General features: G+C 44.2%; 1 protein-coding gene across 1 annotated transcript; it reads right to left on the minus strand.

Moving 5' to 3' along the window:
* Positions 1–367: 367 nt before the first annotated feature.
* ARL8B (ARF like GTPase 8B) lies at positions 368–14,248 on the minus strand (the record flags this gene model as incomplete). The annotated part of the gene is made up of 7 exons (XM_082004382.1): positions 368–557; positions 1,993–2,063; positions 2,269–2,336; positions 2,950–3,043; positions 3,456–3,529; positions 4,172–4,252; positions 14,126–14,248. The coding sequence occupies 7 exons, from the start codon at positions 14,246–14,248 to the stop codon at positions 508–510; spliced, it is 561 nt and encodes a 186-aa protein (XP_081860508.1). The 3' UTR covers positions 368–507.
* Positions 14,249–19,307: the final 5,059 nt, after the last annotated feature.

Here is a 19,307-nt window from a genome sequence, read left to right on the forward strand (position 1 = left end):
CTCTGCAGTTTCCATTTCTCTGCTTACATACACACATCACATGCATTTGTGAGATAAATCAGTATCCCACAACTCACGCTTAAATGTTTTCTAACTACTGTATGTGGCATCTTACAGAATCTTAATGCTGTCAATCATCAGCATCTTCAAGCCACTAAACACTAGAAATAAAACACTTGCTGAAAACCATATAAAAACCTGGCCCTGAAAAACCAGAACAGAGTGTACCATCATAGTTAACATGGTAGAGAGATTTTTTTTTTTAAAAAGCTCCCCCCCAACCCTCCCACCGTAGATGGTTGTAAAATAAATATTTGTGCTGACTTTATCATGACAACTCTAGTTGTTTTGTGACAGAATAGGAATACAAGTCTTCAGCAGTGCATATGAGAAATGAACCGTGAAAAGGCAGATTCTTGATACAGGATTTTTGGGTAATATCTCATTATGGAGGGAAGTGGACAATTGAGATTATGGCCAACTGGTACTGGAGATTCCAGGAAGACTTCAGCTTCTTCTAGATTTTGAATGCTGAATAAGCCACTGAAGCGTGATATCTAAAAGAGAGAGAAGAGAAGTTCCATATTCAAGTGTCTATCTGTATTTGTGTAACTGGCATCGCTTTGGTATGCCAGTGTCCTCAAATACATGCCAGGAATGTCCACCCCTTCTTTAGAAGATGGTCCAAGATGGATCAACAGAATGATTTTTTTTTTTTTTAATGCTTGCTGTCTGTGCTTTAGTCCTATAATCGCCCAGCATCCTTTAAGTAGCATTGAAAGGAACTGCCCCAGACATCTTGGTTCCTCAGTCAACTCCACCTCTAGGAAAAAGACATCCCTTAATCTGATACTTTGGTATGGCTCACGTAATTAGTTTTAGTATTGAGCCAGTCTGCCTCTCCTCACCTGATGAGAACAGAGTTACTTTAGCCCTACAGTACAAAGCATTGAGCTCCTCCACACTTGAAAGAGAGTCTCCTAAGGAAGTGAAACACACTAGCATCATACCAGCCCAATGCTTCCAGCAGCACCTTCCCTACAGCATCAGTGATGCTCAGCTGTGCTGGGAGCCTTCTGCGGGAGACATGATAGAAAGGAGTATCTGCTTCTCCTATCCACCATGGTTGAATCTTTAACTGATGGCAGTGTGACAGGGACTTCTTGGATAAGAAGCCAGAAGAGTTCCACAGGCTGTTCATTTTTCCTGGAAAGAAGCTGAGTCCTTAACATTAATATACACTTCTGGTACCCTATATAGTTTGTTCCTGGGATCAGCAGCCTGAAGTTTCCCTCATCAGTAAACTCATGTTAGCCCTCCATGAACCAGTGTTAATCTCATGGAAGCTACAAGAGGACATCAGCAGAAGGATGACAAGTGTTGTTAAGTACTGTGTTCATATTCAGTTGAGAGTACTCAGTTTACTTACAATACTAGTGTCAAGTACTTGGTATTACACAGTACCAGACTTTGAACTCCAGAAGTTCTAAAGCAATTTATGTCAGCACCAGAAAAAGTTACTGTTTGGCTGCATGGAGTAACGACAAGCATAGGCCACAACATGAACTGTTTTGATAAGACAGCAAGGGAAGATGATTATTTCAAAGGAATGACTGTTGAGGAAAAACAAGTAGTTGCTAGCCTCATGAAGTGAGGCAGAGTTGAAAGTACCTGACAGAAGTATAAAATCATTTAGGCCAAGCTAAGATTGAGAATAGTCAGCTATTTGCTGCAAACTAACTTAAGGCAGGCAGCCGATTTCACAGGACACTGACATATGTTTTGATAACTACAACCCCTACACCTTTAATACCTCAAGCTTCCTCACTGCCATCAGGAGTTACACCAAATTTAACCAGTGCACTTACACATCATTCTTTGATTTGTTACCAGTTTCCTGAAGCCAGGAAGCTTGTGTTTAAGAAGTTACAATCCCGCAATTCATCCTCTGACAGGTCTTCATAATGCTTAGCATTTCAGGTTAATAGTTACCTATATTATCTTTCTCTTTGCAAGAAATTGAGTAGCAGCAGATTTCTCTGTCCTGAATAGCAGCAAGGTTCCTATGAAAGAGAGAACATTTCAACATACACTTCACTTAAAACAAAAACTCTCATACTGAGAATCTAAACTGTTCCCCTTCACCTTCTCCACATAACTTGTTTCTGTACAATGTTTCAGCTACCTCCTGTTGCTTCTTGATCCAACAACCCTATGTACATGAATTCATGAGTTAAAGTAACCCTTCTTAGGAACTGTTAGACTTACATCTTTTCAATTAGCTGTTTCTCATCCAAAGCATTAGGAAGGTCTCTCTTATTTCCAAGTACTAGAACCTGAAAACCAGAGCAGAAGGAAACAGTAGCAGCTTTGCTTAAAAGCAAAAAAACGAAAAACCCCCTACAAACCACAAACTTCAGGGGAGTCTGACAAGCAGTCTGCACTAGGCTATTAAATCTAACGAAGGAGACATTGACTATTAAACCAGATCAAGAAGGACTGACATAGTCACAGGGAAAAAGGAGGTACAAATAAACAAATGTGCAAAAGCAATCATGAGAACACATCAGCTGATAAAACTGAGAACAATCCCAGTCAACATTCAGCTGAGATTACCCAAACTTACTCTATACTTCTGTACTACACTCTGGTAACCTGTACTATAGTAGACTCTAGACGAGAGCACAAACTCATACTGTGGAATACTCTTAACTACTGTTGCAAATTTTATTTTTTTTGTGGGCACTGAACAAGAATAAGATCACTGAAGGATTGACTGAGGTCAAGAATTTGATTTAAGGCATGAGGGGCAGGTATTGTTCAAGCTTATACTAACCAATAAGCTTAGACCTTACACTTGACTTAAGAGTTCAAGCCAGACTTCAGAGTTGCTAAAGTTATGCCCATTCCTCAAGCACATTTAATACTGTGTAAGGCAGTATTACTTACAGGGATTCCTTGTAACTGTGGCTTATCTAGAAGATTGTGCAGCTCATTTCGAGAGGCTTCTATTTTTTCACGATCTGCAGCATCTACCATGTAGCTTTAAAGAGAATTTAAGGTTAGGTCAGTGAGACTGAACTACTTCAGAAACAGCAGTCTTTCCTTTACACTGCCAGTTTCGAGTGCATTCAACAAGGCTTTAAACAAAGCTAGGTCTTCTGAGCAAAGAATTTGGTTCTTTCAAAAAAATTCTTTAAGATCAGAGTAGATGGAAGATTCTTTCAGTTAGACAGCACTGCCACCCAGTTCAGACAGGAAGTAGTTAGTACTCCAGATCAGACACCGATAAGAAAATGAGCCCTGAACTTATAGGTAAAAAAGGTCAATATGGTTGCAGTACAGTTTCAAAATTAAAAGTAGTACTCCTGAGTCAAGCATGCACTATTAGAAAGGCTACACACAGAAGAGGCAAATCTGAAGTTAAGTACTAGCTGAAGGGAGGCGACACTTACACAATAGCATTAACTCCTCTGCAATATCGCTCCCACATGCTTCGGAATCGTGGTTGCCCTCCTATATCCCAAATCTTAAGGCAAGGGGAAAAAGAAAATTTAGCCATGCACTATGTTTAAACATGTCACGCAAAGATAAGACAAGAAATCAAAACACAGTTTTTAATTTCTCCTTAGGCCAGCTGCAGGACCTCTTACATATTAGAACAGAAATAATCCCTTGGACAGCTGCTCGAAGCTTGCAGGCCCAATAGCTAAGATGCAAACTAACACATCTTACACCAGATGCAAGAATGCACCTGTGTACTAATTTTTCACACTGTGGAATACAAGAAAATAAAGTAAGATGTATTGACTTAAAATTTTGCTTTTGGTGTAAGCCTTCCCTTAAGCAATATTGATGAGCAGAAGAGGAGGGTCTGTGGGCCCTAAACATGTGAAAATTGGCTCAGATTAAAGTTAGACAGCATTATCACAACATTGCTTTAACTAGTCCATGAACCTGGAAATCACACACAGATTCTCCTTTAAGAAGCCCCATAAATAAACATAGGCATACTCTTTAAGCTATTTGACAGATTCAGCTGAGCCTCTTCAACTTCCTATATTTGTCCTAATGGTGGGAGCAAAACAGAGCAAACATATACATTTTAATCTAGAAGCTGAAGACCACCTTGCATGGGTTTAAAAAGAAACAGTCAACAATGGTAACATACCTTTATTGTAACATTACCCTTTGTAACTTTTCTCATGTTGAAGCCCACAGTAGGAATCATATCTTCACTGAACTGACCTGACTGGAAAAAAAAGAAAGTTAAATTTAGCATTAATCTGATGCAGCTAGTTTACATAGTAAAATATCAACAGCTTTTTCTATTTGCCTTTCAATTGAAGGCTTTATAGACAAAAACACATAGATGTTATATTCATGTACATTGAAGCGCGTGTGAAGTCAGACAAGTCATTTCTTACAAGCACTTAAATAATTTTTCAAGCCTTGAGGCAGTTAGGAGAGCAAAGTTACTTGAGAAGTGCTTTGCATAGCTTAACAGATGGACAGCCAAGGCAAGTATAGGAAAAGAGCCATTCACCTACTTCTGCTGCAGCCAAGTTCTCTACGTCAGGATCTCCTAGCTACCTGGAAGCTAGAAATATCCAGAAGATTTTCCTCTGATGCAAGCTGCTCTATGGACAACATTTACAGTAATAAATCACTCTTGTGGAGTAAGCCTCCAACCCACAGGTATGGGTTAACTCCCCGAGGAGTTTTAAAAGGCTGGAAAGTGGAAGGACCTGACAGGTCTGCTTCCTGCTATGCTACACAGTGTCCAACTTATTCAGCATTGGAAGAGGCAACCCAAATGCACCCGGAGAGTATTTCAGCCCATTTCTGCCAGAAGTTCAGCATTGCTTTAAGCTCTCACATAACCATTGCAAAACAGTGTTGTATTAAAGAGGTTCTCTAGCGGCAGATGTTTTACTATCTGTTACACTTTTAGCTGTAACAGCTTAAAAGCCAAGTTCACAGCTATCTCCTGTAGCTAACCCAGGAGCCATAACAAGTGTTATCAACAGTAGTACAGATTACTCCCGTGCTCCCTTGGCTGTTCAGCAGAAGGTGAATCTCAGCCACAGTGGTCATTATGTATCTCAGTACATCCATTATGTGTAATAGAACCAGACAGTCAACCAGATCTGGAAAAATGGTCGACTCGAATGCATGCAGCTGTTTAATTAGGGTGCGATATCATAGCAGCAGGAAGTCTGCTTCTCTCCCCTGATGTTGCATAGAGGAGCTAGCCTGAATTAAAAGCCCTTTAGGACCTATGAAGCAGACATCACATCACCTTATAGAGTTAGGGTCCAACTGCTCACAAGCTGGAAGTAGTAACTAAATCTGACTGGACATGCTTTGAGTACATGCTGTTCAGAGTTTTCAAACAAAGATGATCAGCTTGTAATACCAATGCTTTGTCATTTGCTTCTATGCCTAGAAGCCCATACTTTCTTCAGCTTGTTCCCCTTACCTCATGCCCCCAAAAAACCCTGCGATCTTCCACTAGCAAACCAAAGCTGCAAGCTTCACACAACAGACTCCAGTATAACACCGATAAACATTAGAAGCCAACTGAAAACATACAGATGATAGCAGTCTCATTTGGGCTTATTTGGCCAAGTCCTTCAGTTAAATGGCACATTGATCTTGCTGTTGACCTCCAAAACAGAAATACACCCAGAACTCGGATTTGAAGCCAGCAGTCCCCTGAACAGGTGGTGATTTGTCACATTTAAGATCTGCTTTCCAGATGCATGGCTATACAGACCAACAGTCTTTTAAAAGGAGTAAAAAAAAGTCCTTGAATGCAAGGAATGCAACAGTAAAAACAGTGATGACCTGAAAAATGGACAGCTTAAACTTCATTAGGCAGGTGTTCTGCATTCTCATTTGAAAGAAGCTTCAACTGTGGAAGCTATACAGAAGAGCACGCGTCAATCTCACACGGTGCCGTTTCAGAAACTACTCTAACCTTTCTGCTAACTTAGCAAGGTAAGTGCACAGCCTGAGTGCCTGTTCATCAGCTTCCCATTCCTGCCCTGAAAGGCCAGTGTCCGAGTTGTCCATTTCAGCCAGTCTGATTACACATAGCTCAGCAGCAGACGGTTAACTCTGCTTTCTATAAGCGTGCGCTGCCAATCTTGCCTTTGAAGGGTCAGCTTGCCATGGTTGCTCAAGAACCACTGCATTCCTGCCCCTACAGTCACACCCTACACCCACATCTTCTAACCAAACATCTCCCAAGCACTCCCTGAACCTCCATCTCTGTGCTACTTCATATTATCCCATATGCTGTCAGGTATTCCCACTCAGATACTTCCAAATTCTTCACTTGAAAGTTGTTCCTATCAATAGTTCATGCTCTCTCACCGTTCTTTTAGGATACAGATCCCTTCAGATTGGAGCAGCACCTCATTTGCCACATGTTTAATGTAGCATTGAAGAAATTACTGTGATCCACCACAGGGAACTTTTTACAGAGTCTTCAGAAAAGCTGCTACGCTTTATACTACTTTCCAAGTACTCTCTACCCACACCACAGATCCAGGTGGCATAAAAACTTGTTCTGACTTGCTTAAAAACTACACTACAGAGTTGCTCAGTTACAACTTGAGTTTCAGCTTTCTGTACTCTGCTTCATAGGCGAGACAAACCAGCGCTACCTGACGTACTTTCTGAACTGTCAGAAACAGAAGGACAGGGTAGCAGGTACTTTCACTGAGCTGCCCCCAAAACACAAGCACGCCCTTTCTCTCTATAGGAAGTTTGGAGGCTGTGGATTCTGAGGTGAGGCAGGCACTCCATAGCTTTGAGAGGCACACCTGACTGCAGGTTTTGAGCATATTGGTCAACTCAGATCTTCATTTGAAAGACCTTACTCTGATATAAGCACAGGTGTTCCTCTGTTCACCATCAGTGTACCTAAAGAAAGCTACTGGCAGTCATCTTATCTTTTAAGACAGGTCAAAAAAACAGTTAGAACAATTGTAATGGATTTTGCTAACAGGCAGTGATCAACTTTGATAGGTTCTGCTATTGTATCCAACTGTCTTGGCCTGGAAACAGTTCTCTAAACCCAGAATTTAGAGGGCTTTTGTTTACAACCTCTACAGAGGAAAAAAGCCAAGGAATTAAGCAGCATCTTAGGGTATTCATATGCAAAAGCTACTCACACAGCAGAACAAGAAAAATATGTTTTTATTAGTAGACAGTTCTGTTTGAATCAGACTTCACTCTGTCCCCCTCCAGAGCAGATTACTCAGCCCTATCACTGTGTTCACAATACAATGCTTTCTCCTTCTAAAATAGGCATCAGTTTTAAAACAAGCTTGATAAGCACAGAAATATTTTCAATTCCCAATCTGAAAGTGCTTAGCTGTTGTCATACACAGTAAACATTGCTCAAGACTCAAGGACAGCAAGAGTAGTTGGTTACAAATCTAGCAATAGCATCTGTTTTTGGCACCTGTGACTATTCCAATAGGCAGACACCGTACTTCATCCAGGCCTTCTGGAAGATCAGCCTTGTGTACTAGAAGTGATTATGAATTAAGCCATTAGCTCTGAGGTCATGCAGAACATATAGCATTAATACAAACTGTTTGCTGAAGGTCAAAAACCAAAGTTAACTCTAGCCTCTATATGAAAGATGAAAGAAGAGACTAAACAGACTGAATTTCAGAGACCAAATGCAGAAGAAACCCACAAGACTAGTCTTTAAGCCTCCTGGTTTAAGAGATGCTCCGTTTTCAATACTCCAAGCTCCTGGAGAACCCAAGCACATGATTTTAGTGCCATCTGATTCCTAAATTCAAGCACAACCGGCACTGGAAGTTCCACTGCATTCATATTAAGGTAGTTGAAGATAAGCATTCAAGTTCAGCCTCTGTTTAATGGAAGACAGTACTAGCCACTGTTGCAGTGACCAAGGTGAGCTGTACAAAAATGCCCTATAGTATATATTCTTCAGATATCTGTATAGTATATATTCTTCAGATATCTGGATACTGTATCATGACTTCATGTTTGGTATGTTACACATAGTGGGCATACAAGCAGTCTTTTGAAAACTCACAACTGACTATAGCCCTGGTGCACAAAACCAAGAACTTTGAGCTTCTATATGTTGTTGAGCTTAGTGTGGAATTGCCCAGTTAAAGCCACCTCGGTCTGACAGGTGTTATATTCAAGATCACTAAATCACCCCCAATACCAGACCTGAAGGTCTAAGATGAAGGGGACGACTAGCTAGCTAAGCAGGCAAGAACAGAGCAGCCTTACATGATGCTTGTCCACTCCCACAGTTATTTTAACAAGCTGACAAGTGAGAGAGACAGATAAAATTGTATCATAGAGCAACCTGAACCCATTTACCTGCCTGAGTATTTGTGTTGGATAAGGATTATTCGGAGGAGTAAAACTGTTTCCAGACTGGACTAAGTCCCTGCACTGTATTCTAGTAACGTAGGAGTACAGGGCCAACACCTACCTTCATGAACCAGACTGAGTTCAGTTCACCTCCTATCTAGTATTAGCACTAACTCTTGCACAGACTGCAGCACACACAAAGTGCACTCTCCATCTCACTACCAGCTCCAAGACAGGGCGACCTGTTACACACCAGCTCACACTAGCTGTGGTGTGTGCTCTGAAACACCACCATGCATGCCGAAGCACAGCCACATCCACAGGCGCTGCTTTTTACCTGCAACCCTGGCAGACGGCCTCTCTGGGTCTGCGCCCTCTCCCTCAGCCCCACAACAGGACAGGGGCAGCTTTGCCAGCCAGCACCCGCAGAAGTCTTGCCTCAGGAACGAGCCGGCAGCGTGCCGGTTACAGGTACAGTTCATTTCCCAGAAGGGTAGGATGAGATGACTTCGGACAAGCATTTAACATACTGTCACCTAACATTCCAGAAGTGTACAAAGGATGCAAGTTTAGTCTTTTTTAATACTTCATTAATATTGAAACAAGCTACTTACTAAACCTACCATTTCCACTTGTCTTGAGAGTCCAAAAAAGCAAACTAAACCACACTCTGGCTACTTCATCTGCCTCTCCGTAGCCATAAGCTACGGCCAGAAGACTGCCAATTTCCAGTGAGTTATGCTTACCAGACTGTCAGCACCAAGCCCTAAGCAGCTTGATCTTCCTTTAAAATTCATTTCAACACATTGAAGGATCCATTGCAACTCAAACTGCTGCAGTGGAACCAGTGTTCCCTCTTCTTTCTTTCCAGCTAGAGCAGTAGCTCTCTCCTGCTGTCACTGCAAAGCATGCTGCCTACAATGGCCCATCCACATGGTCCTCAACCACCAATTCACAGCTATGAGATTTTGATTCCACAGCCAGCAAAAGGAGATTCTTTATATCAAAAGAAAAGGTCAGGGCAGCCTTTAGCTACTCACAAAGCTAACATGATTCATTACTGTTATAGGACAAATGCCTTCATATAGGCTTTGTTACTACACAACAAAGATTTTTTTTTTAATCTTTACTCATAATACTTTTCATCCATCTAAAAGAGATAACGAACAAGCTTATCTGACTAGGAGACATCATCACTGGAGCCAGGACCTCCTGATCCCAATCCACCTGAACTAGCATACTACCTTAAATCTTGCTGTTCATCACTAAATTTCTTTCTTTTCACACTAAGAAAAAAGCCATATCGCTCAGAAATCTCTTTAAAAAAAAAAGCAGAGTCATTTTAGCATTATATAAAGCTACCTCTACAGTAAGTCTCCTCTGCAACATTCATAGACTCAACCAACAAGTACATCTTGTATGGACAAATCAACTCTCTAGTTTCTGTAGTCTAGCTTCCTTCTTGAAATGTTTCAGTGTTTCAGCTACTTGTCATCAGATTCAGAAGCTTGAACACTAGTTTAGAAGCTTCAATCCTTATGATCTAACAGTCCCTTGAAAGGCTTTACAATAGCACTTCTATGAATGATTACGACAGAAAGCAAAATAGCTTTATCTGACAAGGAAATGCATTTTTATTTCCCCAATCCTGATTTCAATGGAATATTTAAAAGGACATGGACTGTTTATCATGCAATTACCACACAGCAGTGAAACAAGATCTAAAAAGGCGCATTTATATCTAGAAGTCAGTCATGTAAAAGCTTAGGACATTTCATGCCTCTGATAGTCATGAAAATCTCTTTCTCCAAGTGTTACTGCTTAAGGCTCTTCCATTGCTTAAAGAGAGCTATACAAGAGCTTAAGAGCACAATGGGAGAAGTAGGTTCCCATTTCAGTCACCTGTTTCAGACCATTTGGGGTACAGCAAGCAGGACCTCAAAGAAAGAGTATTAACTGGAGTATGAGTCACCTCATATTAGCTTTATTACCTAATGAAGTGAGGCAATCCATTTCAAGAGACTTTTGTGATTAAGAAACACTTCACGTAAAAATGTATCAACCTTCCCGCTTAACTACTATGTCTATGAAGTGACAACATATGCTATTTATGATCTACCTGGGTGTTTCAGAAGGCACTAAAGCTGCAGCAAAGCTCTTTAGAGCAACCCTCTTCCACAATTCTCCAGTATGGCTTCTTTAAAGTCAAAGTTACTTATAATAGTCATGAGGACAGAAGTCACAGTTCCCAACCGGCCAAAGGAATCTTTTGTTGAGAGGCGCTTCAAAAATTGCTTCTCTCTAGAAACCACGGCCTCATTCAAAGGCTAGTCTGATATTCCAAAGTTAAAAAACAAACCACACTAATTCAGGCTTTGACACAAATCCTAAAAAGGGATCTTATTTATCCTATCACCACAAACAGAACAGGCTGAGTTTAGCTCTTAAACTCAACAACCGTATCAGGAAAGTCTGACTCCCTCCCACTCCTGCAGTTCTCTCCTGCCCGCTGACAATAAGGCTATCGAGCTTCAGTGTTCCAGTGCCAAATGCCTGGATCAAGGATCACTCTACCAGGCTTCAAGCAAGACTTCACAGTAGGAAATGCCACTCTTCCATGAAGAACTGTCCCATTATTCACCAGCATGCACTGCCTGCAGTCTGAGAGCAGAGTCAGTTTACTTGAGTCATGTTTCAGTTGCATCACATGGCTGTGGAGCTCGGTTGCCTCTCATACCTCCCCACACCAGCATGGCCGGGACTCACAGCTTTGACAGCAACCCTGATGAAAGCCTGTTCACAGGCACTAGCTGCAGAGATGCAAACGACAGAAGATACTGCAGACTCCAGTAAATAATGAACATTTCAAGCCCTCAGATAAGAAGCTGACAATTCAAGATGCGATACCAGGATGACATGCAGTTTCTCTGAATAAAAGCCGTAGGCCATCTACATTATGGAAATCAGGACCAGGAAGAAATTATATCCTCCCTTGTGAGCAAGTTTACTCACGCACACGGAAAACTTATGCTTAATATCTAATTAGAGACAGTGACTAATATGGAGCCTTAGCAAAGCAGAAGCTGCATTAGTTGTATCCAGCTATAACTAGATTTCACTGCTAAGGTTGGTTTTTAAACCTTCTAGTCAAATTTAAGTTTGGCCTGATTACAAACTAAGTGCTTGTTTACACTGAAGGAATAAATATGGCCCAAACCAGCTAGCAACCTAGAAAAAGATTATTCTAGAACTGGACTGTCTGCCTTTCATGGCCTTTCCACTTCAGTGGCAGTCAGGGATTGTATCAAGCCTCCTGCGTAACTGGCTTGAGTTCTTCCTTTAGTTACATATGCCTGATTTGATTGACATAGATTACATTACAGATTTAGATTAGATTAAATTTACTGTTGTCAAGAGACTGGTAACAGACCTTTGTTAGAAAGAATGCAACCTTATAAGCCATCCCAAGTTCCTGGTATGTAACCCAGCTGTTGGAGCTATTCTATAGGACAAGCATCTTGCTGTGTCATTCCTTTCATTTCAGCTTTATGGAATCTCAGCGCTCGACAGCTACATCCATCCAAACCATTAACTGGCCAAGAGAGAGCAGATATTCTTTTCCAGCACTCAATTCCAAATGCATACTCTGAATTAAAGTCAGTCAGTGAAGCAACTAACAAGAAGTTATCTCTTTGTGCCATGGACAGCACTACACCTTCTGTAGGAAGCAATATTGTGCTGATAAAAAAATAATAGCATGAGTTTCAGTCAAAACCAATAATAAAAACCTGAACCAGTACCCCTCTTCCTGTTTTCTGTAAAGAGTCACCAGATTCCCTAATTACAAACTTCATAAATGTGACTTGTCACTTCCAAACCTAAAACAGCTAACTAGGCTGTGTCATTATGCATAACAACTTCCTTATTTCACTCAGTTTTGCAAGGCTATTTGAGTTATACTTACTCAGATAAATTTCTGGGTGTGATCCTAATGTGTGGTTGAAACCTTGCAAGATTCAACCCCACGCAAAGCAAGCTGGATACAGATGTCAGCTTTACTTAGGAGTACTTCTACCATTTCAGACAACATAGATGGACTAAACTGATGTGCAACTACTACAACCATTCTGTACTACTCCACATATCCACAGCACAGTTTCACAGATGAAGAATATGGGCTGCTGGTACTATACAGACAGAATGGCAAAGCAGTACTTTGTCACATGCCATCACCATCCAGGACTCCAGAAGACAAAAAGCCTGCAGAGTAATCTCAGTGCCGAAAGTTGGAGGAACACATCAATCAGTATCAGCTCAACAGCCAGTGACTGAGGGTGTTCAACAATTTCAGAATTCCATTTTTAAAAATCCAAGCCCAGAGGTAGTGGCAGCCACTACTGTGTGTGAAAGAAAAGGCTTCTGGCATTCTCAGGTTAGTCCTGCAACTTTCACCTAACATAACTAGGCTGAGGAAAAGTTACCTTTTATGAGGGTGGATCCATTTCGCATGATTATCATGAAGCCCACAGAGTGGCAACATCCTCAACTACACAAGAGCTTGGTTACATTTTGACAGCTTGTCAGTGTAACAAGGATTATGTATAACTGCAAGAGAATAAAAGTCCTTTTCCTACCCATGTAATTCATTCAACTGACACTTAAATAAATACATTCATAAAAATACTCAGTAATATTAAGGAGACAACCTCAAAAAAAAAAGCTGAAGGTCTGCTCAGGTCTCAGGTTGAAGACATCAGCTTTCTCATTCTAGACTCAAGTCAGACATGCTCCCTGCAAAATCAAAAGGTACCCCAGTTTCCCATTTCAGTCTCCCTACAAGGGCTTTCAAATTCCAGCTAGTGTCTTTGAATGTTTTCTGTCACATGCATCCGCAGAACAGGATACTGATGAAGCTAAATAAGTCATTTAAGCGAGCCACTCTATCTTGTTCAACAATGGAAAAGCTTCATGTAGGAGGATTCCCACACCCTTCCTTCATCTGCTCCAGCAGATCATCAGATAAATAGGCCCAAGTTCAGCAGTCTGCTGCTGTTAGGCTTGGAAGTTGTACTTCTTGGCGCATACCTTAACAGAAAGTAGGTTATTCAATACAGGTTTCAGCAATCAGCATAAGCAAAAATCTGAGAGAAGACCCGTGAGTTGCAAATGTTTACTTTACTGAGAACCACTGAAAAAAAGTCAAATGGAAGAAAGTTGCTGAAGACGCTCTTCACGTTATGCTAACGTGAGCCCAAGCATACCAACACGCTGACTGACACAAGCCTTCAAAGCACACTGTAAAGCTGTGCTCAGATACGGTTATCGCTGTTCTCACGGGTCCCATTAGCACACAATGGTTTATGGAGGCACAGCACGCTATCAAGGCTACAGGCGGCTGGCTCGGCCACCTCCCCGACGAGCCTACCCAGTACGGGCTGACATGCTTACTTCCCATCCCAGGCAGCCCAGCAAAACAGCTTCACCCCAGCAGTTCAGCTCAACCTACACGCCCGTGCACCGGGGGGAGCCCAGGCAGGCGTCAGCCGCGGGCTGCCGAGAGCGAGGCCGGACACCAGGCCGCTCCCGGCCCGGGCCCCGCCTCGGCGCCAGCCCCCTCCTGCCGGGCCTGCACAGGCCGCTGCGGCCCCCCGGGCCCCACCGCCCCCCGCCACGGCCTGCCCCCGCCACCGCGCGGCCGCTGCGGCCCGCCGGGCCTCGCCGCCCCGTCCCAGCGCGGCCCGCTCACCGCGATGACGTTGACGAAGGTGGTCTTGCCCGAGTACTGCAGCCCCACCAGGGTGAGCTCCATCTCCTCCTTCCAGAAGAGCGAGCGGAACCAGTCCAGCAGCCGGGAGAGCAGCGCCAGCATGGCGGCGGCGGGCGGACGGGCCGGGGGCACTGGCAGGCTCGGCCCGGGGACTGGCTCCGGCGGCGACTGTCGGACACCCGCGCGCTCGCACACGGCCCGGCTCGCCCCCGCGCCGCGGTCATATGACGCCTCGGCACGGCCCGCGCGGCGCACCAAGAGAGGCCGCACCGCCGCCAGTCGCCCGCGCCGCGCCGCACCGCCCCCTGCCGGCAGCCGTCCGCGCCGCGCCCGGGGAGGACCGGTAGTGGCGGGAGGGAGGGGCGGAAACGGAGGCGGGGCCGCGCCGCGCGGGGCGGGGCGTCTGGCGCGAGCCCTGGCGCCTCGCCATCTTGGGTGGGTGCGGCTGGGACACTCCCTCAGCCCCGCCATCTTGGGCGGGTGCGGGATGGAGGGTGTCTGCCCACACCCCCTCTGCCCCGCCCTCTTGGGCAGGTGCGGCTGAGGGGATGTCTGCTCGCAACCCCTCAGCCCCGCCATCGTGGGCGGGTGTGAGGTGGAGGGTGTCCCAGCCCCGGGCACGTTCCACACCCCAGGTCCGCAGCCTGCTGCTGTCACTGCTGGTGGTCCCCTGGCAGCCATGCTGTGCTCCCAGCGCACACCCCTGACCCTTCCTCAGCCTCCTCCTCCACCCAGCTGTGTGGAAGTGCCCCAGCAGCCACTGAGGCCCTCAGAGCCACCCTGGCTGCTCTGCCACCCAGCGGGGTGGAAAGTGAGGCCCCACGAAGACCGCGTGATGGGTTGAAGCTCCAGTTATAAAAGACATTGATTGTGGGGGCTTTTTGTGATGCATCTTCTAGTTAGCCTCTCGGGTAGGCCATGTGAGAGTGACTGCTTTGTCCCCAGAATCATGAGCTGGAAGCTGGCCTGCAGGCAAATCCTGGGCTTGCAGAGGGCTAGAGATTAAGAAATACTAACCATAATACTTTCATGTGAGAAACGCAGAGTATTTTTTGAGCAAGTGAAATATCTCATAAAATTTTGTGTGTGCTCTTAGAACTTCCAGAAACTAAGGGCCAGCCTACATGACCTTGTTATTCTCAGTTATTCTCACATAACCAGCCATTCTCTAGAAGTTTCTGCCAGGAATCCATGCATTTTGCACGGACATTTTCAGGTGACTTACTGTGGACCTTGCCGCTGTGCCAGTCAGGTAGCTGTAACCGGTTATTTTCATTCCCGGCCAAGTTAAGCCTAGTTCTGTACGGTAAATCAAATAGCAGGTGGAGATGAGAAATCCTCCAACTTCAAATAACAGCAGAAAGAGAAAGCAAACCAATGCACACATCTCTGTGTTTTTTTTAAAAAGAAAGGTGATTGGGGCAATACAGATTTACAAACTGTAGACTTCACTTACATAATAAATTCCACACCTCCTCTAAACATCCGTCCTCCAGAGAGACCGCTGAGGATCCCAGTGTTTGTATCGTTCACAAATCATGTACCACCAGCTCTCTGGGTAGTTAAACGGTGACTTTTGCAATGTGAGGCCAAGCAGGAGGGACATGAGCTGAGCAAATGAAGATGTAGCTAAAAAAAAAATCATGGGGAGTCTATGAGATGCCCAAGGGATATGAATATTTTCAGTTCACCTGAAGTACAGTATTTTTCTTCAAGATTTCTTACGATGTTGCAGAAAACCTTTCATGATTCAAATTAAGAGATATTAATGGGTATTAAACAGGATTTTCTGGTTGTCAATAAGTTGGAAAACAGCTACTGTTTTGCACTTGGCTGCAATGGTTCTCAAAATGTTTCACAAATACTAAGGACCGAAGCCACTGCATGAAGAGTGGAAACAGAATCAAGGCTCTCTGCCATGCTTGATTAGCTTGCTGTGCCTCATTAATTCTGCAGCATTTTCCAGGGCATCAGGATCCGGCTGAGGACAAGTCTCCTCCCCAGCGAGAGCTGAAGTGCAAAGTAGCCCTGGCAAAGCTGGAAACCTTCTGCCTCCAGACACTCACCGACTCCGCTGCTGGCCACACAGCCTCCGTAACCCTGAAAGACTGACCCAAGGCAGGCGAGAGTCCGGTCCTCCCACCCAGCACCACACTGGGAGAGGAAGGGCCAGCATGAGCCAGGCTCCCTTCCCTCCTCGCCCCTGGCTAGGCTGCCTGGTTACGGACATCCCAGCTCCAAAGGGAGCAGGGGAAGCAAGTTAGGTAGGTTTATGGATAATGAAGAAAGAAGGACAAGCAGCTCCGATGCTGCAGAAAAGCACTGAAGAAAGCAGTACAATCAGTACTTGGGAATTTTGGCATTGTTTGGCATCACTTGTATTTGCAAACAGCAGCAAACACAGCACTGGGTATAACCCGGTGCCAGCAGAAGCTAGCAGGCCTTTTCCTTTTTTTCAGGGGAATGCTACAGCTTAGCTAGCCTCGTCCCTGGCTAGCGAAACTCACATACAGGAACTGTTTTTAAACACAGGCAGGCCATGGTAGAATGTTAGCAGCTGGCAGATAGCCTATCTACTCCTGGATGAAGAGAGCAGCAGCATGTGCAGCTGATGAATTTAGGGCAGCCAAGCGTTGCATGCACAGCCCTCCCGAGGCTGCCCTGCGGCAGCACACCTCTGCTCTCCCTTCTAGTGCCTCAAGATCACAGTTTACCCTAAACATGTGAGAATAACACATTTAATAGCTGAGACCAACAGTATTTTGAGGTAGAATCAGTCCGTTGCGGAGATGTGGTGTTTGCCTGGCTTGCCTCCGCGTGCCTTTGCGGGCTTGCTTCTGGTTTGCACTCCTGCATTGCCAGCATTAATGAGGTAAATGCAGCCGTAGCACTTGCACATCACAAGTGTGGATGGACACTTTTAGCATGGACATATGGAAGGGGACAGATAAAACATGCAAGAAACACAATGGCATATCCCAGTCCAGTCATCACTAATCATCGTTATCAGTGCACATCTCATCGGAAAAGACACCAAGCACCCTGAGCTCACACTGGAGCGCAGGGCACTCATCAGCTTGCTGCAGGAGGCGAAATAACGGGTTGTTGTTTATATTCCATTCCTCACTCAAGGACCTGGCAGCCCATAATATTCTTTATTAATTATTTGTTACACAATTGCACAGGAGAATATCTCCAGAAGTCCCTTTCTGACTGTGGTTTGCACTTGTATACGTTCAAGATTTCAAGTGCCAAGGCACTCGGATTACAAGAGCCCGCTAAGAGCCGGTCTGCGTGGTCAGTTGCTTCTGTACGTCTATCATTATTTTAGAGATAAAAGCTTCCTGAGGTACACGTCGTAGATCACTGCAAACAGATGTGGAACAGGCAACAGCACTTCTTCTACAGCGGTCATGTTTTCCAAGAAATGATAAATGAGTATTTTACTCCTGGGAGCAAATCCAATTTGCTAATTCACCCACAGGAACAAAATAGTGCAAGAGGTACTGGGTACTTTTATAGCTGAAAACAACACCACGATGCCCCTTCTCCCTGTACTGCAAAGGTATCACAGACACTTTCTACAAATTCTGCGCAGAGGAAGTCTCTTCTCATTTGTGGCGTGTTTTCAGGCAACAGACTTGTGATCAGCTATTTCCATAGCCAGCAAATGGGGATGCTGCATCTGTTCTCTCAAGTCTAGTGAAGTCCCAGAGTATTTCAGGTTCTCATATGTCCATGTTGGAACACCATGAATATTTCTCCCAATAAAATCCTCCTATAACAAAAAACATAACAAAAGCTGTGTAAGCGTGTCTAAACTCAACGGGATGGTGAAACTCATTACATTAAGTTAATAGTATATTCTTGTCATTCCCCTCAAATTATGGGAATCTCCAAAATGCCTTTCTCTATGATCAGAAAGGCAGCACTGAGCACTAATCTGGGCATGTAATTTTGTTGAATGTTCCACACAGGGCTTCTCAGGCCTTTAGACTTCGCCTCCGCTTCCCATTTCCACGGTCAGCTGTCAAACACCCTGGGAATCGTTGCACTCGTCAGCGCAGCGGTGCAGAGCACTTACAGCAATGCAATTACTGATGCCATGGCTTGCGGGATATTTCTGGCATCTGAGGAGAACCAGTCTGCGGATGGCCATATCAGAAGAAAAAAGCACATAAAAACCAGGATCAGATCATCACTTTCTGTGTCTAGACATTTCCTGGAAATTCTCTGGAGGTTGGAGATTGCACAACAATAAGAAGAGAATCACTGGATTCAGTGGTGATTCCAGTGATACAATATATTCTTTCAAATATATTTTGAATGGGTACACTGTTTGGCATTTGTTTAAAATACAAATTACCTGAATTACCAAAGTTCTGTAACAACATGAAATGGTATATTGCTCTATCCTCAGATGAAGCATAAAAGTTTATAATGTTTGGATAATGAAAGAAAAAAATATTCTGTTACTGCTACTAAGGACAAAAGCTTCAGATTTTTCCATGCTCATCCAGGGAAATATTGACATCACAAAAGGTAATAGGGAGTATTTAATCAGTATTATACGGTGCCAAATCAGCATTGACCAGTAAGAGCAGGGGTGTGTATATATGGGGATATTGTCTTTCAACCGGTAACCTTAGGGTCCCGAGTCATGGCAGTGAGTTACGTTTGTCATTGGGATCCTGCAGCCCAATGCTACATGCTGCAAAGGCTTCACCTCCATCACTGCCAGAAGGAAATTTTCTAAACCACACTAAAATTGTCTTCTGAGCCACTGGGTAAGAAAAGGGAGGGACAAATCTACTCTTACAGACCAGTGTCAAACAGGTGTAAAAAAGCAACTAGAACGAGATTGGTATAAAACCACCGGGACCGCACACTAGGGCACGATAGGCTGGCATCAGCTATGCTGGCCACATCGGGAGGATCCACACCATCCTGGCTGGCCCTTTATCTGCTTGGCAGCTGCCCTGACCTTGCTGGAGGAGCTGTATTAATTGGTTCCTCTCTGCAGGGCGTTACGCGGGAGGAATGCTAAGTATTGCACGCAGAGAAAAAAGTCCATTTCTATCCTTCTCGGCTGCATGGGCTGCATGGTGTGCTGTGGAGTGTTTGTGGAAGGTGTTTGCCATCAAATGACACTACCCTGTGG

This window comes from Phaethon aethereus (assembly GCF_964289735.1).
Source record: "Phaethon aethereus genome assembly, chromosome: 11".
NCBI lineage: Eukaryota > Metazoa > Chordata > Aves > Phaethontiformes > Phaethontidae > Phaethon > Phaethon aethereus.